Source organism: Lacerta agilis, chromosome 12, assembly GCF_009819535.1.
Source record: "Lacerta agilis isolate rLacAgi1 chromosome 12, rLacAgi1.pri, whole genome shotgun sequence".
Classification (NCBI taxonomy): Eukaryota; Metazoa; Chordata; class Lepidosauria; order Squamata; family Lacertidae; genus Lacerta; species Lacerta agilis.
Window position 1 is genome coordinate 21,092,657 of NC_046323.1, and position 23,924 is coordinate 21,116,580.

General features: G+C 39.3%; 2 protein-coding genes across 8 annotated transcripts in view; one reads left to right on the forward strand and one right to left on the reverse strand.

Annotated features, from left to right (window-relative positions):
• The window catches only part of JAZF1 (JAZF zinc finger 1), a 135,572-nt gene extending 127,974 nt beyond the window's left edge, over positions 1-7,598 (forward strand). For both annotated transcript variants that reach the window (XM_033165395.1, XM_033165396.1), the window contains exons 4-5: positions 2,883-3,052; positions 5,137-7,598. In XM_033165395.1, coding sequence (XP_033021286.1) covers positions 2,883-3,052; positions 5,137-5,313 — 347 coding nt within the window. In that variant the 3' untranslated portion in view covers positions 5,314-7,598. The remainder of the gene's footprint in view (positions 1-2,882; positions 3,053-5,136) is intronic.
• Positions 7,599-8,318: 720 nt separating this feature from the next.
• TAX1BP1 (Tax1 binding protein 1) overlaps positions 8,319-23,924 on the reverse strand; it is a 32,300-nt gene continuing 16,694 nt past the window's right edge. For all 6 annotated transcript variants that reach the window (XM_033165392.1, XM_033165388.1, XM_033165393.1 and 3 more), the window contains 8 exons: positions 23,606-23,833; positions 21,870-22,016; positions 19,528-19,653; positions 18,182-18,253; positions 13,923-14,103; positions 13,479-13,627; positions 10,176-10,261; positions 8,319-9,413 (listed from right to left, as the gene is read on the reverse strand). In XM_033165392.1, the coding sequence (XP_033021283.1) occupies positions 9,212-9,413; positions 10,176-10,261; positions 13,479-13,627; positions 13,923-14,103; positions 18,182-18,253; positions 19,528-19,653; positions 21,870-22,016; positions 23,606-23,833 (1,191 nt within the window). In that variant the 3' untranslated portion in view covers positions 8,319-9,211. The remainder of the gene's footprint in view (positions 9,414-10,175; positions 10,262-13,478; positions 13,628-13,922; positions 14,104-18,181; positions 18,254-19,527; positions 19,654-21,869; positions 22,017-23,605; positions 23,834-23,924) is intronic.

Genomic DNA, 23,924 nt, shown 5'->3' on the forward strand with positions numbered 1-23,924 from the left:
GAGCATATATTTATCTAACACCTTACCAGAACATGTGTATTTATATCAACATATGCCCACTTCCCACAAAATGTGAGACATCTAATTTTTGAAAATTATAGGCGCGATTTTTTTCTTGAGTTGAAATGCCTTTGAAGTCTACTTGGTTTTGGTCCCCGGTGAGCATTACCAGAAATGATTTGAGGCCATTAATATGTATGTTCCAACAGCAGCGACTCCTCATAAGGGTGGTTCTAGCCAGCAGAACATCCAGATGTTGGCAGGGAAGGCACACCATAATGTTGATGGGCAAGTCTCTCTTTTTTAAATGGGCCTTTTACAAGTCTGAGTCAGAGAGCGCCGAGTTTGACTTGGCAAGTAGGTGTTGACTTTTTGGTTGTTGTTCATTTCCCGTTTTATTATTGCAAAAAAATAAAATAAAATAAAGAGCAGAGACCAAAAAATGTGTCTCTTGGCCTAAGTGAACTTCCCCTTCAGCATATCACAAGCAAGCTTCCCATCAGCAGTACGTACTAGCTGGTAGATTTAGAGTTGTTTGTACACCTGATGCTGCAACTGACTGCCTGTTTCTGGTGGAAAAAGACTCTTCCTCCCCCCCCCAACCCAAAAAAGATGGAATTATTTCTTCCGAGGGAGGGAGGACAGTGGGTCCCAACAGACAGTAGGGTGTGCAAACTGGAAATTAACATAAGGACATGGCCAATGTGAATATACTAGCTATATGTAATTAACATTACTTTCATAAAATATTGTGAATGTCACACTGTATTTGGTGAAAAGGTTGCATGTACTTGAGAAATGCTGGTTCCCTCGTTTTTCAGGTGGGCCATATAAACAGTGAACTTTCTCTCTACTGGTTGAACACACAAATCAGTGAATGAGCACCATGAGTAATGAGTAGTGGCCTGTGGCTGAAACATCCCTTGTTTCCAGGCCTGTGTAAACAACAGGGAGAATTATATATCCTTGAATGTCGTTGTGTAGACAAATCCTAAAGAGAGATGAATCATTTAATGGATTAATCTTCTCAAATGTTAATAGCCATTAATATTCTTAAAGCTTTGTTTGCATGTTGGTGCATATTTGACAGGATTCCAATTGGCATTGCAAAATGCTTGAGGCAGAAAGAAGAATCTCTTAAAAGACAAAATCGTGTTAGCAGTAGTATGGCTTTTGAATTTCCTCTCGTTCCTCAATCTTACATTCATTTCTGGAAAACTCTCCTGATAAGCTTCCCCACACAGAGATGACTTAGAACTATGGAAATGTGAACATACAGCATTGGTCCAGGGTTGGCCAATATGGCTGGTGTCTCCAGATGTTATTGACCACTAGCCATTCTTTTAGTGCTGATGGAAATTGTAGTCGAACCAGTTGCCCCTGCAGGAGTCTTGCTGTCTCCAAGAACTTCCTTCTTACTTGCAATCCAGTCCACACAAGTGAAGTGATGCATGTGAATCAGATCGTTCTATTAAAATAAAAGGAGAAGCCCACGCATACAGGAGCTACATGGTGCATCAATGCTAATCGTCTCCCCTGTAAACCAAAATTTCAACCCAGAGTTTGAAGTGGATTTGCAGAGGGGACCAGACCGGCATAAACCAAGTTTACCATTGCAGGGTTTCCCAAACTTGGGTCTCCAGCTGTTTTGGTACTACAACTCCCATCATCCCTAGCTAGCAGGATCAGTAGTCAGGGATGATGGAAATTGCAGTTCCAAAACAGCTGGAGATCCAAGTTTGGGAAATGTTAAGAGTGCATGTTTGACTCGAAATGCTGACAAGGAAAGAGAAGCGAGAATCAATCCCATAATGGAAGGGAATATGGGCTCTGAACTTGGCTTCTGGCTTGCAGACCATGGTTTGCTAGGACCCACTGTGTTGGACCAGATCTAGTTATCCATCTGCCATGTGTCTACTGAGCAAACATAGGTCGCAGGAGAGCTATTGACTGTGGGTTTTGCTGTGAAATGACTGAAAGGCTTGAAGTTTGAGCAAAATGCATGACTCAGCCAAGGGCAGAAACATCCTGCAATGTCAACATTAGCCCTTGCCAAGCCTGCAACAAGCCTTTTGAGAGAGGGTTGTGTTTTATGACCGCTCCTTGTTACATGTACTTACTGTGACTACTGAAACTCTGCCTTCTCGGTTACTCTCCTTCTCCCTTTAATGTGCGCCACACAGAGAGTCTTATTAATATTTATTGCAACTTTAAAAAATAAAATTAAAAAGCTTGCCACGTGGTCCTCCAAAGGCTGCTGTAGTTTATCTGGAACATAATGCTGTATTAGGGCAGCACACAATGCAATTTATCCTCACACCTGGGGGAGTGAGTTTCACAGCTGTAATTGCTACAGTATAATTCTTATTAATGTCGTGCTATAATTTCTATTAATTCCAGAGGGCTAGTAAATGTATTAAGACTTGTCAACATATTATTTTACACTGTTTATGATCTAGAGAATTATGCCATTCAAGTGCTTTACTGTGTAAAGGAAAAGCCTTAAAAATCTGCTTTGGTTTTTTGAGGCCAGGGATGGGGGAGGCAGAGCATGCAATTCCATCTTGCTCCTCTCCCGTTCCCTGGTTGTCTGACAGTAAAATAGCTCTGCCGATTAATATTTAGAATGAAGCTAGCTAAAGCTGTTTGTGTAATATGTTGGTAGCAATTATTAAACAAATGAAGCATTCTGTGCCTTACCAAGTTCTAGCTATGATGGGAAACATTTTTATAATTGAAAGTACCAGTCTCCGAGTAACATAACTTAGGATGGCAATAGATGAGGCAGAGAACGGTTGGAGGACACTAATAAATATGAAACTTTCGGCTATAGTTTATTTGAACCTATTTTTTTATTTTGTTTCGCTGCTCTGTCTTCTTAGGTAGCGAGTATGATGAGGAGGAAGTAGACTATGAAGATTCAGACAGCGATGAGTCCTGGACTACAGAAAGTGCCATCAGCTCTGAAGCTATCCTAAGTTCCATGTGTATGAATGGAGGAGACGAAAAACCCTTTGCTTGTCCTGTCCCTGGCTGTAAAAAGCGATATAAGGTAAGTGTTCTATTTTTGCATGGTCGAAACCCTTCCCTTTGAAAGCAGGTGTCTTATTTTTCACTGGATTTTATCCTATCTATATACCGCTAAGGCCTTAGATCAGGGTTTCCCAAACTTGGGTCTCCTGCTGCTTTTGGACCACAACTCCCATCATACGTAGCTAGGAGGGCCAGTGGTCAGGAATGATGGGAATTGTAGTCCAAAAACAGCTGGAGACCCATGTATGGGAAACTGCCCCAGATGCTGAAGGGCAAAGCATTCACTCCAAAAATATGAAACATGACACCTGAAAATACAGAAAACATTGAGGAAATCAAAGGTGCCCCCCCCACTTAGAGCAGTGCTTCCCAAATAGCTAAGTACTGCAGCTCCCGTTTTTCAAAAGCCAAGCCATGGACCCTCTAGTTTCGAAAATTTTTGATATCTCTATGGTAGCTTTTGTTATGTGAATGGTGCCACAGATCCCCTGAGTGGGTTATACAGACCACCAGTTGGGAACCACTGCCTTAACAGGGGGAAATGTCTAAGTCTTTCAATCAATGTAACTTTATCATATGCACTCTGTCCATCAAAAATCCATGAGTACTGTCTGAGCCACAGGTAGCCAAATGTAGTGGTCTCCACCTCCCATCAGCTTCAGCCAATGTGACCGACCGTAAGCTCAAGGATGATCTTAGAGTGCACAATGTTGGCTAGCTATACCTAAGCTAGGGGATATATTGTACACCAGGGGTCAGCAAACTTTTTCAGCGGGGGCCGGTCCACTGTCCCTCAGACCTTGTGGGGGGCCGGACTATATTTTGAAAAAAAAATATGAACGAATTCCTATGCCCCACAAATAACCCAGAGATGCATTTTAAATAAAAGCACACATTCTACTCATGTAAAAACACCAGGCAGACCCAAAAAATAACCCAGAGATGCATTTTAAATAAAAGCACACATTCTACTCATGTAAAAACACCAGGCAGACCCAAAAAATAACCCAGAGATGCATTTTAAATAAAAGGACACATTCTACTCATGTAAAAGCATACCGATTCCTGGACCGTTCGCGGGCCGGATTTAGAAGGCGATTGGGCCACATTTGGCCCCCAGGCCTTAGTTTGGGGATCCCTGTTGTACACCATGAATGTAAGGACAAGTTGTTGACTCACAAAGTGCTCTACCATAAGAGAAAACACGTACTAATTTGTGGCTAATACTGCTTCCTGTTTTGCCAACATACATAAAAGACCTCATGTATGTTTTCATACTTTTTTTCATGCAGCTTTCTTTTGCGCCCCCCCCCCAATCTTCTGCCTTTATTCTACTTGTTTCTTCCATAAAGAAATTCACTCTTTGTGCTTGGAAATTTAAACCAGAATGCAGAAAGATAAACCACATATTTAATCTAACATGAAAACGTGGTATAAAACAGGGGTAACAGAGAAATGCAGAAATCACCGAGCTTATGTATAAGTTCATTTTTACGCACCCCCAGTTGAAAAAGCTGTTTCCATTTAATAAGGCTGCAATCCTGTATCCACTTACCTTGAACTCATTGAGGCTTATTTCTAAGTAGACATGTATAGGATTGAACTGTACTTTTATTTTGGTAGTCGAGTTTTATGGCAGCAGCCGGATGGCTAAATGCTCTTGAAAAGTAATATAAAAATGATCTAGCAGTGTTTCAACTATTGCTTGAATGGGCTATTCGCTTTGGGTCTGTCCTTCTGTGAAGGTTGGTGTGATTTCTGCCTCTTGATGTTACCAGTAGTGTAGCTGAGCATTTCCTAGGTATATACCCCAACTGCATCTGCCACTCTGGCCTCATGAGAAAACAGATGGGCATAAAGCTTGACACACTGAAGAAATGAAATTGTAGCAAATGTGAACATTTCATGATCCCATCTGAGACGGTGCAACGAAGCAGCCCTAGTCACGCTTCTGTATATTTAGATTGGTAGCTGAATTCTATTCCTTAAATGGTATATAATTATAATGTAAACTATACACTTGCACTCTGAAAACCAGAGTTATTGCTTAGACCACTTAATATAGAACAGCTTAAAAGTCTATACTCCCTCCTCCTCCTACAGAATGTGAACGGTATAAAATATCATGCCAAGAATGGCCACAGAACACAGATACGTGTGCGGAAGCCATTCAAATGTCGTTGTGGGAAGAGTTACAAGACAGCTCAGGGTCTGCGGCACCATACAATCAATTTCCACCCACCAGTGTCTGCTGAGATTATCAGAAAGATGCAGCAATAACATGCTGGTCACAAATGTGCCAAGGAATCCTCACCAGCAGTTGCTGATTTTGAAGACAGCCACCTTCTCTGGGGAAGCACTGAGCAACCCCGTAAAGAATTTAAATTGCATGCTTTACAATTTTTCTGTAATTTTGGAATGATGTATCTTTGTAGAGTTAATGATTTTGTACATTTGCACATGTAATCATCATGCCCATATACGTTAGTTTGATATAAAGGTGCTAAAAGCTACAGGTTTTCTGGAGTATTTCCCTCCCCCTAAAAGGAGAATTAGGGTATGCTGTATATTTAGTTGCTCTGCAGTGTTAAAATAAGAATGGGGAAGGGGAGGAGGAAAGCTTGGCACTGAGAACTTCAAGATTGTAATGTGATTGAAGAAATTCAACACATCAGTTCCCATGTGCTTGCAAAACCAAAACAATTCCCCATTATCCACCTGGTTAATATGCCTTATGTAATAGAGATATCTGTGGGATAGGAAGGTTTTAGGTATTGGAATTATAAATAAGAGAATGTTTAACATATGCTAAAAATATTTTCATACTCAGATAACATACATAAAAGGTGTGCTTGCTGTATTTTATATTACCTTGCAAATTCTTTAGCTCTCTGAAATGCTGAAAATCTTTGCATTTGAACTAGTAAACCATTCATTCTAGCATTAGAATTCCTACTCCTGTCTGCAAAGGATGCTATATAATGTTAAATGACCCACCACAATTCCAGAAGACCAAGTTCTCCTGGTCTCGTTCTTCTTTAATATCTACTACTAGAAGACATTTGGAAATAAAAGTGCAAATTTGTGAGGGAGAAATTATCTTCATCTTAGATGAAGTTCTTAAAGCACTTTGTAGTTCTCGATTGCCAACAAATTTAAATGTTTTATGTATTGCCAACACTTGCAGCCCCTGTACTAGTATGGACCAGTGGTTGCAAATAAAAAATTCTAGGATGTTTTAATGAGGTACATTATTTGTGTTAAGGGAGTTTCAAGTTCCATTTACATTGTACCTTCAGATTTTTGTATATATAATATATATTTTCTAACTTACTGTGGGTTGTTGCATTCCACAAGTTTAGCATTAAAAGTTTATTTCTGAACTATGAGACATCATGAGCCTTACTGAAATGAAGTGCTTCTTGAATCAGGTACTCGGTGATAGATCTGATAGATGATAGATCTATCAGAGAGATACTTGTGTCTGGACCATACCTGAATGCTTTGTTTATTTGATGCTCTCCTGCCTTCATTATTGTCCTCTTGTGTAAGTGAAAGTTAACAGTTTAGGTAGTATGCAAAGCTACAGGTTATATCCACTTATGTCAAACTCGGAGTAGACCCAATGACCCCAATTCACTTTAGTCGTAAGCAACTTACATCCCTCATTCCATTGCGTCTACTCCAACTATGACAGTTGGATACAACCCTATGTTATTAAAACTGAGAGGTTGTCTCCCTCATGAGAAAAAGTTAAGTTTTAAAGGTAATCCTCGTCTGTGTACTTAAGTATTTATATATGTATATTACATGGGAAATGCAAGTCTTCATTCTTTTAGAACAAATAATCCCTTGCCCCTCAATCTTTAATTAAAAAAGATTTTTCAGAACTTCTGAATCTCTCATAATGAGGGTCAAAAAGAATTTCAAACGGAGCCTCTTTAAAAACAAACCACCCTCAACCATATTCAGAAAACTATACATTCTATATAGCCCATGTAAGGCAGCCTTCTGCAACCAGGTGCTCTGTAGATGTTTTGAACTGCACCTGTCCTCAGCCTGAGGCCGATGGGTGTTGTAATCAAAAACACGCAGAGAGCACCAGGTTGGGAAAGGCTGGGGTAATGGTTGACCCAGACATAAGAATCTATTGCACTCAAAGCTCTACTACACAGCATCTAATGTTTCAGTGTCATTTCACTCTGCTCTCAGTAAATGAAGGCAGGGCTAACCCTATTGAACAGATAAGCAAAATGTTGCATGTCGTTCCCTTTCCACTATTACAATCAACTTGCTATTTACCTAGTCAGTGTGACAGTATTAAAACAGGTAAAAATGGGACTATTTTGTTATACTGTGTATAGTGAATGTATTGTACTGTGTCTGTGATAATGTGCTTTAAATTATATTTTCCTATATTTTGTTGGGGACAAAGTTCATTAAGTTTGGAAGTCACAAGAGGTTTGTTTTAGAACTCAGCACCACAAAGTACGTACAATTTTCTTTCCATTAAAGCTGCTTATAATGTACATTGAACCACATTTAATAAATTGCCTCCGACCCAGAAAAAAATTAAGATGCTGCTTCATTATCTTTCATTGCTTTGATCTGTAAAGAGCATGCTGTACATTACCCAAATCATACAACAGAATTGCAGTTTAACAAGACTGAGCTAGTAGTTAAAACAGTAACGGCATCGGATGATACAGTTGCTGTTAAAGCTGGCAGCACTAACTGAATTAGTTAGCTGGGCAGGCTTGCAAAAATCTCAATCAGGGCTGGTTTGTATTACAGTATAAGGCTGTAGGTTTGTAGATTTCCTCCTCTTCTCTTTCAAGCCTTGGCCAGTGTTTTCTAACCCAAATTCCCATCATAACTAGGAAACAATTGGCAAACCATTATTATGTGTACCTTGGTGCGAAACAACGTTCTTGAGTTGGGAAAGGAAGGGGTAATGGGATCATGTTAGCCCATGGCCTGCTCTTACTTAGCTACGCTTGAGACAGATTGGATCACTAACCGAGATAACTTACTCCGAAAGTGAAATTCTAGAAGAGACAAACACATCACAAAAATACTACACATTTTTCTCAGTAGCAATGAAGTCTTAAGTAAACAATGGCTTAATCCCAAGACATTTTCATTCCCACAGGGGACATTGGCAATTTCTCCATCTGCAACCCCCCCTGCCCCTGAAAAAAAAGCTACAATGGAGGCCATGTCAGTCACAACTGAAGGAGCTTCAGAAACACAGAAGGGTGCCAAATAAAGACTCATGATCAATATTTAGTTTTTGTCTTTAATTTGACTATTGTACAACAGATGGAAAAGTGAATTTTATCCAAAAGGATCAAATGACTTACTAAAGTTTAAGCTTCAAAAATATAGTGTTTTAAATATACACACCACAAATTTAATGGGGAAAATGTGCAAAGCAGAATGCAGAAGATTCTAGAAATCTTAGTCCCTATGAACACAACTTGCTAAAAACAATCCGGGAATGGGGGTGCTACATAACACGTTAAAAATCTGCTGAATACAAATGAAGCCTAATGGTAGAGATTTCTATACAATTATTTTCTAGCAGACCTAAATGCAGCAGAACTTTTAACAGATTACTAGTGTACTTGACATTTGCAAGAGATAATAGTTATGCAAAAGTGAATGTTGCTGTAAGGATGTTGTGCAAGCATGTCTCTCAAAGCAACTACATTTCTGACATAGATGTAAAAAACTATATTTTTGTTGGATAAAGTATGTTAAACTTTCAGAATCAACAATCATATGAAGGATACACACAAGATTACCAAGAAACCTCATTTTATTATCATGGAATGAGAATTTTAATATCTAATCATAAGCAAATGCAAGAGCAAAATCAAGTCATTCTGTACACTTGCCACTATTACAAACTCGACTTAAGAGGTTTCTGAACAAGTCTGTGCATTTCCTCTGTTCTTATGCATTTTGTCAGCCAGGGAATAAATACTGATAGATATTATAACAGCTCTGGGTGTATGCTAGATCAAAGAAGGCTAGCCCAATACTTGCTAATAGGCCAAAGCACTGTACTGAAAGTAGCCTTTAAACAGCAATTTATGATGGCTGTATACTCTTCTCTTACAGAACTCGCTCATTCAAGTTTTGTCTAAACTAAGCTGCATTCAGATGCCTCAAACTAGTCAAAATTCAAAACATTCTGATCAAAGTGTGTTTGTACATGTCTTTCAAAGCTCTGCTGGTCATAGTCAGGAGGGAACTGTTCGCTGCACATAGGACACACCTTCCAGTGACTCTCAACATGTTCTTCAAACTTGCTCTGATCATAGTTAGGAGGAAACATCACTTCACAAAGGGGACACTTCTTGATGTGCACAAAACTTGGGAGAAAAGAGGAAAGAACAACCATTTGAGTTCTTCCATTGCCTGCATTCCCTGTGGCACCCCTAAATTGTGGAATTCTTTCCCACAGGTGTGAAAGTTTACATACTGGTTTTTTTAAATTGCTGTAACCTGCCCTGAGATCTCATGGTAAAGGGCAGGTAAGAAATCTATAATCATAATTAGCACTATTAGCATAGAAAGCTTCCCCCCACACCAATCTTACAACTGAATTTTGATACCTGCATGCCATCCGGCTTAACAAAGTTGTTTTCCACAGGATTAAAGCACATACCCCAAACAATATTTACCGGTAGCTTTTGTGCACTAAGTCTTCCTTTTAAATGCCTCAGGTATATGATCACTTTACTATATATATAAAATGGAGGAAAGCAGAGATTGATGTGTCTTTAAAATTATCTTTAAAAACACCCAAGATGTTAACATTCTGCTGTGAACAGAGCCTCCAAATCTAACTAGACAATTTAGTTTCTGTCACAAAACTATTAGTGGGGGTGAATCACAATGCAGGATGGGGTCAATGCACACTTTACGTTTTCAAGTTTAAAAGTTGTGATCCAGAGAACTACTTAGGCCATGGCATGAGATTTGGCCCATCCCAATGGAACCTTTCATTTCTGTCAACGTGCCATTTCACAAAGTATGATAGTGGAATGTTGCAGGAAAGCATAAAATTTAAATGATGGCTCCAACATTACTATATGCCTGACACCACTTTCACCTACAAGAAACTACCTTACCTGGAATCAAAACAAAAGCCTGTTCCACGTTCATGTAAGCCGAGGTTTGGTGGCTCCGGAGCAGAAGGTGCGCTTGCCTCATCATCCTGGAAGTAGAACGGTTGGCTTTTTATCATATTTTGTTCAAAAGATTTGTAACATTCACAAGTCTCTAAAGATCTAAATACCACCCACATATATATATATATATATGCAATCCTCTCTGAAATAAAGACGCAGGGAACCACATTAAGCCAAAATTTCATTTCATACACTGCTAAATTAAAACAAAGTTCAAATGATAAAATATTTATCTGCAAAAAATATAGGAGGTGGGAAGAAGTAATTGATTTGGTGCCACAAGACAGCTTCTTCCCAATGGCTAAGTTTTTTTTAGTGGGCCAGATGTGCCACTGCAGCCTGTCAAACAAGTCACATGTGTCACCTTGCAGTCAGGTCCAACCACTACTGTATTATCCTATCTGGCTGGCTGCTCTAATCATCACTGTCAGTTGTGCTCTTGTTTCACGAACACCAACAGCACATAACAGCTGCAGCTGACACTAGTAAGATCACTACACCAAGGCATGCCCTAGAGCTTCTAGTAGAGAAAGCTTTTAAGAACTCTATAAAATGTATTCCTGTGCTCAAGTAATTTCAAATTTCAGCAAATCAACATGAATATATAAGTGCTCCAGCAATACCACATTTGAAAGAGGATTTGAGGTGTTTTCTTTATTTTTGCCTGTTTTGCAAAACCAACTACGTGAGTGTCTAGACATTTGGAAACATTTGTGATGTAACTAACAAGAATTGTTTTTTCAAATCAACTAATTAGATATAAAGGCTCGTCAATATTTTTCCAGTTTGCTCCAACCTGTTACAGGTGCATATTACCCATATAAAAATGTTTTGGCAGCAGCTAACAAATTAGCGAAGTATACTATCCAGATATATTTTTAGAAATAGTCCACAGAATGCTATTCTAGATATACTTTTATCATTCACATAAACTCAATATTGGCAATTTGGTGCATGCACTTAAGCCACTATTCAGAAGACACTGGCAGGGGGATTTGAGTATACATTCACAGGCCATACATCTGATTAACATGTTCTTTACACTAATAAAAAAAGTGAAGTGATTGCAGGCACTTTATGTATGTGCATATCCCCATCAATGTTATGTCTTACATGTGGTAGAGGACTCCATGCATACCTGCTACCCTACTGCAGCAGATACAGTAGGACTGGGATTAACTGCCTAGGTTCAAGCACACGGCGCATACATAAGCAGATTTTGATTTAGGAATAGATGTCAACACCAGCATACAGAAGGGAATACAAGATTGCACATTTTTTGTGCAGGATACTTGCATACATTCCACTGATGCTTCCACTTAAATAAAAAGGAAGCAACCAGACAGTTTATCTGATCTCTTGATAGCGCATTATGCTAGATGCTCTACATCTAATAAGATAAATTTCATGCCACAAACTGCTTAGTTTGCTTACTTCTGAAGGGGTATTTTGATATTAATCTGCTCCGCTCTATAGGTGCCTGCCAAGCATTTGTAGGTAGTTAGCAAGTGCAAGGTAGTTAGCATCCTATTTCTTCAGTTTGAACATCCTTGCTGGGAACAATTAAGTGATCTTCATTTGACAAGCAGGAAAAGTAGGATGATAAGATGTTAAAACTTCTATTTGATGTAAGACAAGAAAAATCTTCTGTGAACAGGCACACACTTGCCCAAAGTTGGTTCCCATTTGAGCATATTAGGATCCTTCTACCTCATTACCAAATCTAAGCTGTGTCAGCAAATGAGCACAAGACTTTAGCTCTGTTCCTCTTGGGTTTGCGAGAGGGCAAAGCACATAGATTAGAAAGAACACTCTGCTAATTAAACTGCAGTGGATGACTAAAGAGGAGAAGGGCTTGTCATCTGTAATGTCTGTGCCAAGAACGATCATATTAAATATGCAAAATGTGAAGTAAAGGTAAGGAAGAGCACTAAGCTCACATCCAAGACCTTAAATAGGCCGCAAAAGTTCTGACAGTTTTCTTAATTATTCACAGTAATGGACTCAGGGGGCAAAAGGCAGGAGGAAGAGATACATTTTTCTCCATTATAGGTACTGAGCACCAGGGCTAAAATCATGCCTGTCTGAACACGGATCAGTTTCTGCAAAGGTTAATAGCAATTAAATGTGGCAAACTAGACTAAATGAGAAGTAGGTCGTGATACCACTATGCTTGCAAAGAGCATAGGACTTTGTAAAGAAATGTTTCTTGAATTCAAGTGTTTCTTAAAGGGAGCAAAAAACTGTGCCGTACACTTAACAGCATTGCTTACCATAGTTTAATGTATCTCATGTCCTAAATATTTTACATTTATTACATGGGCAAGGGGCTATAACCACAGTCTGAAGCAGGAATTCCATAAAGAAAGTAACTTTTACATTATTGACGAGACTTCCAGTATTTGGAAATACCAATTGTCTTTTGTTAATGTACCAGGAAATGCAGACCAGAAAGGAAGCACTCTGCCAGATGACCTACAGCCACAGGCAGGCTGTACTTCCTGCACTTTCCAGGAAGTACCTAATGGCAAGAGGGAGACAAAAGTGGCTCCATACATCAGCCAGTGGAAGTGCAGCTACTCAAATACTTGTTTGCCTCTTCCTTCCCCATTCCCTTTTCCTTTTCTACCGTGTCCATCAGATTGTCAGTCTGCAGGTACAAAATGCTGTATTTGAATTATGTACAGTACTTAGAAAAATGTAGGTGATTTTTAAGCGTGTAGTAGTCTTAATATAACATCTATTTAAATGTTTGGAAATATTAGCTTCCAAGTATTATTGTTTCAAAAACATCCCTATTGGGATTTAACTTTACGTCTACTACTTTTCTTCCCGTTATCAACCTGAATTTCCACTGAAGCACCTTCTAATTAAGATAATTTAACACGGTTAACCCAGTGCACACGTTACAGCTACTGCTAGCTGGATAAGTAACTATGTGCCAATGTGTGTTTTGTCAAGTGAGCACAGCCCATAGATAATAATTAGTAACAGCAACCGTGGTGCAGAGAGGAGCAGCCGAGGTCTATGAACAGAAGTGTATGAACAGGCAGGGGAGGGTGTATGAAGACATTTAGATGTGACCAGTGACTAAAAGGAACTAGTTGTGACCAAAATTTGTCATTTGGTTAATCAGAAAGAAGCATCTCCTCCAGAGAGGAATTTTTCTTAGTGAGATTGTGAAGGGAAGGCTTGTACCTCAAAACTCAAGAAGGGCAAGAAGTTACTGTATTTCTCACTTACATTACTATCCTCAGGATCTTCTAAACCATCAGGCCGGCTGAGGTTTCGGGCTGGTTGGCTGCACACTACATTGTCTTCAAGTTCCCAAGAGGGTGCTCTTACAGGTGGCCTTTGGATCTCATCAGGGTAAAAAGCACCATCTGCTCCATCTGCAATCACAATCAGGCAATGAACTCCAAGTGACATATAGCGAAGGGTTTTAAAACATATTCAAAAAGTAATTTCTCAGAGTTTAATAAGTAAAACAGACAACATGGAAAGAGTGTAGGTGAATGAATTCTCTTATAAAAAGAAAACCTCTTCCTCGTAACACAATGTATGTTTACCGTTACCTTTAAAGACTATTAGCTAAAGTTAGCTTAGTGACTTCATTTGCTCGGAAGTGTACATTTCCATTTGGAATTCTCCAGTGAAAACAAAAGCCGGTGAGAATAGTTTCCAAACCTCTTGTTTCCTGGGCTGTATAAGGGTTTCCATACTGCAGTACTGGTAACCGAGTTGGCACAGCAGGAACCTGTCCATCATCCCCTGAAGTAAGAGCAGTACTGAGAAAATAAACTGCATGCTGAGAAATCTGTCCTTCGGTAATTCTGTCAGTTTGATTTTCTGGTCTCCTTCCAGGGCTCTAAAGAGAAGTGGAAAAAAATAATGTACAGGCAAAAATAACCCATTTAAAGTCTGTAGTAAAAGATGGCTTAACTTGGGTCTTCCATTCCATACTGACCAGTTTTTGTACAGAGGCCTTAAAAAATATTCAGGCTTACCTGAAGCTGCCTTCAACCACTGGGTCCAGCTAGCTAGTTATACTGACTTGACTGTAGCTCTGCAGTTTCATACAGGTTATTTTCCCCATCCCTTCCTGCAGATTGAACCAACACTGGGCTATGACCCTTCCCGTGACATTTTTCATATTTCTTATACAAACTGCCATTAGTTTCATGTTATGCAGAAGATTACTTTAAACAGATTTCGTAAATGTTTGCCACTTGAGTGGCAAATTAACATGGGCAAATTAATGCTCCGTTTCAATTACAAAAAAATAAATCTGAGCTAAATAAACACCAGTTAAGATTATTCTCGGAAATCTGTTTGCGTAAAGCACATACATGGACTGCTAAGAATACCATTGCAAGAACACTCAACTGTGGTGTGCAAAACAATCAGGCTTGATACATGACCTCCAATTTACTTGAATGGCTTAGCAGCAGCTGTCACAAATGTGTACTTGAAGTGAACAAAATAAACTGCAGGATTTGTGGACATTTGAATCTAAATGCTTACACACTCAACTCTAGGTGATGGAACAATTTCAGGACTAGACCACGGAAGGCAGTAGAGGACTGTCACTAGCCATTAGCATGAACTTAGGAGGAGGAAAATGTACCACAGTATTGACACATGTAGACGCCAAATAGCCAAAAAAATTTTAACTCTGCCCTAAAATAAGAGAACACACAAGCAGCTGTGTTTCCGCATGCAAATGTACAAAAAGTATGCTGGCAGTTCTATATAACAAGGTGTGCAGCTTGAATATATACGCCCTTCATCCCTTCCATGCAACATTCCTGGGAACATCAGAAGAGAGGGGACTGTCAATGACAGGCATTATGGGCTTGGTTACTGGTTCTATAGCTGTATTTATATTAGCTACCGAATTAGGCAGCTAGGGCCAGAGCTGACACTTCCTACACATACTGGGATGAAACACTGGACCATGGAGAAGCTCTCCTGATCTTTTTTCAACTAAAGGGAAACATTCCTGTGGGTGAAAAGCAAGTTGCAACATCTGCTTTTTATCAACATCTTCTCAAAAGTGAAACAACTATTTTATTTTTATTTTTGTTTTTTTAAAAAAATAATTTTATTTTCCTTTTGCATGATACAGAAAAAAAAAATTGAAACAACTATTTTATGAATGGAAACGGCAAACAGGATCCTGCACAGACAAGGTTTTCTGTCCTTTTCATTTGTTTAGAAAGTCGTCCTTATCTAAAAGATTTACTGGTTCTAAGTAGGCACCGAATAATCATAAAATGAAAGACCCAGTGCCACATGAATGTTTATCTGGTTTTGTGATATCCGGGTGACTGAACATCTTCAATTCCACTAGAAGGCCTGTAAGCTCAATTTGCTTTGTTTTGCTCTGGAAAGTTGCCAACACTTAAAGCATTACAGAACTCTATCTCCTTGTTATTGGTTCTAGTGACTAAAACAACTCGACCACAAATCAGATAGCTACTATTTGGGAGCCTCCCCAGAGCCAAATTATTTTGTTTTAAGTTAATACCTTGAAACCTAGCTGAATGTAACAAACAAGAAAAATAAGGAGTAACATACATAAGAGGCATTCAGCACAGCTGCTTTATTTCCCAAGTCAAAACTTAAGAAGTTCTATATAAGATTAAAGTGACTGGAAAATTTTAAGAAATCAAACAAGGACTGCCCGAACATTTCTTAGATCCACAGATTTTAAAGTTGATAGTTCCTAGCTGTGTGTTGTTTATCATAACAAAAGGGTATTTGAACATTACAAAGATATCATCTTTATGGAAGTATGCAGTACAACAATTCTTTTAAGTTTTAATGAACCTAAATAAAAATGGTGTTTTGATAAAGCTAAGCAGAAGAGAATTATTTTAAACACACAGTTCCAACAATGGTGATTGTACTTAAAGGCTTTTGTTCAAGTATCTATGCATTTCCAGAAAAGACTAGATTGTTAAAAGGTTAAACAGAGTGCATTCTATGGCTTCCCAATTTATATTCCATTATACATTTGTTTACAAACTTTACCCAAGAGGAAATGCTAAACACATTTATTTCTGCTATCCTCAAACCTATAAAATTACTTAGTCCCTATTTATACATAATACTTAGCCTTTGATTTTTCTGTAATCCCTAAATCTAGTCAACATATGGGTATGATTACTCTTTAGTTCCTTTTAGAATTAATTTGAGCTACATTTTATTTTTAATCTTTATTAATGTTGAAATTAATATGGAACTGTCACCACTTGTTAAACACTAAATAGTGCATAAAGAACTGCTCAAACTTGAGCAACAGATAAATCCATCTAGGATCAGAAGAACACCATCTAAAAACCCAAACATTTCTACCTATGTATGTACTGGGGCTGTCTGGATTTTCTGCTTCGACTGCTGCTCCTCATATTAACATGGAGGCTGCTCCCAACTGCTTTATGCATTCTTAACTTTCTTTCAACGGTATCTGAATTCATTTCTTCCTTGTTTCACATAATGTAGTTTGCAACCAATTACAAATTCTGATAAAATATGGCCTTTTCTAAAAACTATTGGCTGGGAAGAGCCTTCACTGAAGCTACTCTCTCGATCTTACACACATACACACCAAATAAGAACTGCCATTTTCAAGGGGTACATTTGAGATGGGGAAAAGGAGCACTTAAGGGCTGGCCATGGTAATGGCAAGTCTTTCCCCTCTCCCTCCTCTTTTTTGTGTGGCAGGGCAGACCTTTTCCTTAAAGAGAAACACCTTTGCAAAATGTCGTGAGTGGTAGAACGTTATCAGCCCTCTGTGGAACGCTGCCACCAGCACACCATCATTTTGCAGAGCGCCATAGCATTCTGGAATAAGAGGCATTTTGCAAAGTTCCTGTTTTTTGTTTTTAAAAAGAACGGACACAGTGATGCTACAAGTAGCATTTTTGCAAAGCTTTTTTAAAAGCTCTAATAACACCACAGCAAGTTTTATCCACCCGTGAAAATTGGTAACCTCTTCTCCTCCACCTCCTCAATTTGCCATCTATGGAAGGTCTGGTGAACAGGGGTAGGACATTTCAGTCCAGCCCTATGCTGGGTATGGCATGTGAATTCTGCCAATGACTGCCCTGTCTTCTCACAGTTTGCACAGCAAAGTGTCTTCAGATGGTCAACATTTAAAAGTGAAATGACCATATTTTCACATCAAACTTTTGCTTATGTACAAAGACCTGAACAACATGGGTCCTTAAGGAGTTGAGCCCTATGTTCAGGTTCAATCACTGTGGTCATCTAAAACAGCCCTGTTAATGTTATAGAGGCCCAACTGGCTTAAACCAGAAATCAGGCATTTAGTTAGTCTCATGCTGTGGAACACTCTTCCAGCAGACATTCAGAAGAAGAAGAAGAAGAGGAGTTTGGATTTGATATCCCGCTTTTCACTACCCGAAGGAGTCTCAAAGCGGCTAACATTCTCCTTTCCCTTCCTCCCCAAAAACAAACACTATGTGAGGTGAGAGGGGCTGAGAGACTTCAAAGAAGTGTGACTAGCCCAAGGTCACTCAGCAGCTGCATGTGGAGGAGCGGAGACACGAACCCGGTTCCCCAGATTACGAGTCTACCGCTCTTAACCACTACACCACACTGGCTCTTCAAGATATCTCTTGAAGAATTCGTGCTGACTGCCCTATGCAGTTGTTTTTCCTGAGTAACCAATAATTTTAATACATCTTTTTATACATTTTTTGTTTTCATGTTGCTATACCACCCTGGTATTTTGTGAGAGTGATATATAAACACATTTATAAACTCCAATTCAACATTTCCCATAGCATGTTTTTGTTAACAACTCCTGGTTTCTATATGCAGCCTTCCCACTCTTGAAGCAGCTTCATATGCACAGCAACAGTTCCAAACAATCTCCAATGGAAACAGCTCACCAACTTACAATATTTAATCATTACCTTTTCTCTGCTGAGGATTCCCAAATGGGATGTCAGCTCATTTATCTGTCTGTCCTTTTCGGCCAATTGCACCTATTTAATACAGAAGTTCAAACAAACCATGTTAGGCAATGCACAGCAAGTTCCTCGCTTATTCTTACAATGAGAATTTCTTCTGATTAAAGATTGCAGTCCAATGTTCCATAACATTATTACACAAAAATAATCATTTACATCACTATTACAGTTGTCAAGAAAGTTTTGATCAGCAGCAATGCAGACTCAGGTCCTTCATTTGGCCAACAGATTGTGGCATCCATTCCTCCATCTACTAAATCAGTCTGTTCAACTGGGTTTTCATGCACTTCCCTACTTTTTTGGATAATTCTGCTGTCACCTATCAGTTTCTAAAATCTTGTCAGGCCCTCAAGGTGAAAAAGTAGTAACCTTTTAAGGGACTGGAGATAGGGAAGGAGCGCTCTCTTCCTATTACTGTAAATGAGCTGGATTCTCACAATCCCTCTCCTGCTGTTTTCAACCAATCTACATCACACACAAAATTACACAGCAGCCCTTTGGACAAGAAGCAGCTTGCAGTTCTTGTATGGGAGGCAGGACCTGACAAACCTATCTCCTCATCCCTTTATTTCAGGAGTGGGGGGTGTAGAGCAGAGTAGGAGATATTGCTGGATATTGCCATGGGAATGTGGTATGCACATGTATCATGAGTTTGTTGCAGAAAGAAATCTGTCTCTGGAGAGGAGGAATATGGGGGTATGAGACAGATTTGGGGCAGTGCCTCAATTTAGGCAAGTGATTCTTCATTTCTTCCCCCTTCTTCAAAATGGAGGTGCCCTCTGACTCTTTAACTTAGGTGTGGGGGGCAAGATTCAGTTCTTGGCAATAAAGGCACCTTGCATATGCTTATGTACTATTAATCACCAAAAGTAGAAACTAACCCAACTTGTGCACCATGTAAGAACTACACATTTTCATTCTCCGGGTCAATTTTTCTACTGCTAGAAAGAACCATGTTGATTTGCAAGTATGGTATAATGCTGAAAAGAGTAGCTGCTAACAGTACAATCACATATGCTACTATATACTATCAACCTCTATTCCAGAGGACAATACTGTACAGGTAAGAAAATGCTAGCATATTCAGCCAAGAATATTTCCAGGAGAAATAATGCACAACAAAAATCCGAGTCAACCAAGCTCTCCATAAAGTAAATTAATTATTTTTAATTAACGGCTCTGTACAATGCATTTATTTTAAGAACCTTCTGATCAGCAGCTAATCTCTGTTTGTTATTGTATGTCTTTAAATGTTTAGGCACCACTGTTAAAGGAAGAGTCAGACTTACTAGATACTGGTCTTCTACTGCAGCCAGCTGTTGCTTCACACTCTCACTAATTTTCACTTGCTCCTTCCATTTCAGCTCCAACTTAGCCAGTTCATCAGCATAGACACTGCATTTCAGTTTCTCGTCCTGCAGATAAAATTATTAGTCAAGATTTCACAACCCTGCAGATTTCATTGGCGCTTTCACATGCATTGCAGCTTCTTTAAATAAAAGCTGCCAGCTGGTTCCCTCATTTATTATCCAATCATATTGGCTCCTAATATGCTGGCCTGGATAAAGAATCAAAGCAATGAAAATGCTTCTATGTGATTTAGTATTTTCTCCACAGTTCTTTTGAAACATAGCTGTTATCTCTCTACAAAAGTAGTTTCAATGGGGGGGGGGCATTACAAATACACTCCACAAAGCTTTGCAATTATCAAGAACACCTTACATTCAGAAGGCCAAAGAGAATGCTCCTTACACTCCAATACACAGCAGAGCCGTTTATGAACCAACTTCTAAGGAACAAGTAAAGGAAGCCGGGTTGGGGAAGAAATGTGAACATGTTACCTTTGCAGGTAGAAGAACTGATATATACAATTCCTCAACTGGTACTAGCTATTTAGACATAATCACGGAACCCATCTATTTCAAGAGAATCCATCATCCCACTTCATGATTTCAGGCCCTTCTTATTCATCATTTTTCCATTTCCCCTAATTCAACAGGTATTTTCATCTACATATTAAAGCTGCTATCTGGCTAAAGACACCTTTTTGAGATAATCCATGCATGAGTCACAGCAAGCATCTTTAAAAGCAGCACTCCCTCCTATGCAAGAGAAAAGGGGGAATACCTCTTAAGATGGTGCCTGACACCTGTAGTTTTCAAAAGTACTTGCGAAGTCTTTTACAGTACACTAATTGCTCACATGGAATTGACAGTACTGTATGTCCTACCAACAAATTACTTTTGCATTAGCCATTTTACTTGCTCTTTTTTAGTACCCGAACCTACTCTCGTGCTTCTGCCACACTGCTATTTGATAGGACTTCTGTTATCTTAAATACATTTTTCTTTTATTAATATTTATGCACCACTTCATAGGTCAGTGTAACAAAAGCAGAAACAAACATTTTCCTTGCACATCCCTCAATGTCAGCCTCTAGGACTGCCCTAAGGAACTTCAGGGTGGAAGGATACACCATGGGATGGTCTGAACTGCTGGTGACTGATCAGACAACAGATCATGGAGATGTAGCAAATAGCACAGTGGAAATGCCAATCAAAGATACAGCAGTTGTGGAAAAAATCAAATTCCATGTTAGGGATCATTAGGAAAGGGACAGAGTGTGGAACTGCTAATATCATAATGCCCTTATGGTGCAACCATATTTTGAATATTTTGTACAGTTATCGTCACTGCAAAAAGATAATGTAGAGCTGGAGAAGATGCAAAAACACCAACCAAAATTATCCAGGGCCTGGAGCAACTCCTTTATGGAAAATAGTTGGGACTAGATGGGCCTTTGGCTTTATCCGACAGAGCTATTCTTATGTCCCAAAGTTCACAGAAACTAAGTTTCTTGTACCTGACTCATGCCACAGCCACCTGTTCAATGTTTCCGAGCACAATTCAAAGTATTGGTGCTGACTTTTAAAGCCCTAAACGGCCTCAGCCCAGTATACATGAAGGAGCGTCTCCACCCCCATCGTTCAGCTGAGGTCCAGTTCCGAGGGTCTTCTGGCAGTTCCCTCACTGCGAGAAGTGAGGTTACAGGGAACCAGGCAGAGGGTCTTCTCGGTAGTGGCACCCACCCTGTGGAACGCCCTCCTACCAGATGTCTAGGAAAGAAACAACTATCTGACTTTTAGGAGACATCTGAAGGCAGCCCTGTTTAGGGAAGTTTTTAATATTTGATGTTTTATTCTGTTTTTCATCTGTTGGGAGCTGCCCAGAGTGGCTGGGGAAACCCAGCCGGGTGGGCAGGGTATAAATATGTTGTTGTTATACTTCATTATAATTGGGTAGTTACAGGAAAAACAATATAACAGCTTTAGTAACTTTTTACTGTTGACTCCTTTGAGAACATTCACGGCTCTAAACAGCAGCACAGAAAGTGCTCATTTTAAAATAAACAGAATGTCATGGAACCCTTCTGAGCAATGCGGGATAGGGAACTGATTTTTTTCCCCTCCATTCAACTTTCTTACACTGAACTGATTTTCAGACAATAGCCACTGTGGATTTTTTAAAAACCCACGTTTTCCTGTAAAAATATTCTATTTCTCCCACAGTAGTCAACTGATTTAAAAAAGAATGAGCGTGTAAATATTACATATTCACAAATGCTACTCACTGTTTGGTCAATAAGTTTATTGACTTGTTTTTGCAGTTTCTGGCATTCTTTGAATTTTTCCTTGTAATGATCAGCAGCCATCTGCAGGCGGATCTTTAAGTCTTCAACTTCTCTGCGTAGTTCCTTCTCTACAGTGCTGGAAGTTTCCTTTAACAACAGAATGATCATTAATAAAAGTGTGTTTATTCTTCAAAATAATTGTGTTATTTGCTTTTTCTTAGTACTATAGGTTTTTTAAAGTGATAAGTAAGAAATTAATTCTGCTGACGTCAAATCATCAATTTTTCTTTTTAAGAAACTATTTCGAAGTGGGATAAGAGTAACTACTTTTCTTATATGCCTTGCTTTTTCTCCGGAAAGTTTAGTGCAAGTTGTATGAAGCCATTAACTGTTTCCCAGCCATGCATTAACTGGGCACACACCCACTCAGTTTCAACAATGCTACAACAGGAGTCATTCTGGGAACGTTTACTAGACAAAGAAACCAATCCTTTAACAAAATAATGTCCCAGCAGTCAATGGCCTCTCTTCCATAACACGTAATAGATGAAAACTGCAACTGAGATGCACCCTGTATTAAGACTGACCAATTCAGTTGGTTCGAAAGGTTGCCTATAAACATTAACCCTTAGGATACTATTCAAATGCCATGTTCTGGCTACTTTCTGGAGAACTACTGGCGTACAGGTCAAATTAACCCAGCCAAATCAGTGAATCTGGCTCATGACCCGACACTGTATCACACCAGGTGCACAGATCTATTATCTCTTCTCTTAGCACTGTGTTGCTTAACACCAAGATTGGAGATAAGACCAGTGTTTGCTCACCTACTGGAATGGCCAGTGGAAGGTGGGCAAAGTATAAGCAGCAATTTTTCAAACTCTCCAAATTAAAATAAATAAATAAATAAATGTCAAAGGCAATGCATCCACCTATACCAAGGTGAGAGCATGTTCTGCTCCCATGCCTATGTGGGAGACTTCCATTAAAATCGTTTATTTGACCATGAAAGCTGCAGGCTACCCAAAAGATATTGGGGGCCTCATTCAACATTTGGCCTCTATGTTGGCCATTCCTAGATTGGAGAATCTGAATAGAAATTGCAAGAACCACTCTTAAGCTTCAAGGAGTCAGCCTAAGCAGGAGATGCTATTCAACTGCAACCCGCAGCTACAGCAGCCATTCTGCCTGCACAAGTCTCCTTTTGCACAACAGGCAAATCCAATAGGTATCATGTGAAAGATATATTTCAACCGCCTAGACAACTTGCTATCGTATTCTGTAACAGTTAAGCTTGCCTGCTGACGTTCATACAAGATCAACTGCTTTTGCTAACATTTCACTGGATCTCTTCACTGCAATGCAATTACTGTGTTCTAGACTAGTACAGTACAATGGTACCTCGGGTTATAAACACTTTGGGTTACAAACACTTTGGGTTACAAACTCCACTAACCCGGAAGTAGTACCTCAGGTTGCGAACTTTGCGCCAGGATGAGAACGGAAATTACACAGCGGTGGCAGGAGGCCCCATTAGTGAAAGCGTGCCTCATGTTAAGAATGGTTTCGGGTTGAGAACGGACCTCCGGAACAAATTAAGTTCATAACCTGAGGTACCACTGTACTAATCCTCACTGAAAGTGAGTGATAATCGGTAATTATCCAAATAATTTTGCTTTGTATTATCTGTAACAGAAAATTTATTATTAAAAGTAACAGAGCAATCAATCTCTTACCTGTTCATTTTTCACGAGCGCCATTTTCTTAAGTTCACCTACAGCATCAGCAAGTTGCTTCTTCACCTTTTCATTTTCTAGTCGCGCATTATGAAGATCCGCCATAGTTTTATCACGCACATTTACAGCATCACTGAGCTCTTTTGACATCAGCAGAGCTTCCTGCCTACTAGCTTGAATCTGATCCTCAGCTTTCCGAAGCTGTTCCTTCAAAATACTTGGCTCTTCCTAGAATAAAAAGTAGAAAACTTATTTTTAAATAAGATTTATTTGTGTCTCAGTTATCTTCAAATGGAAGACACACAAAACATAGCTCCAC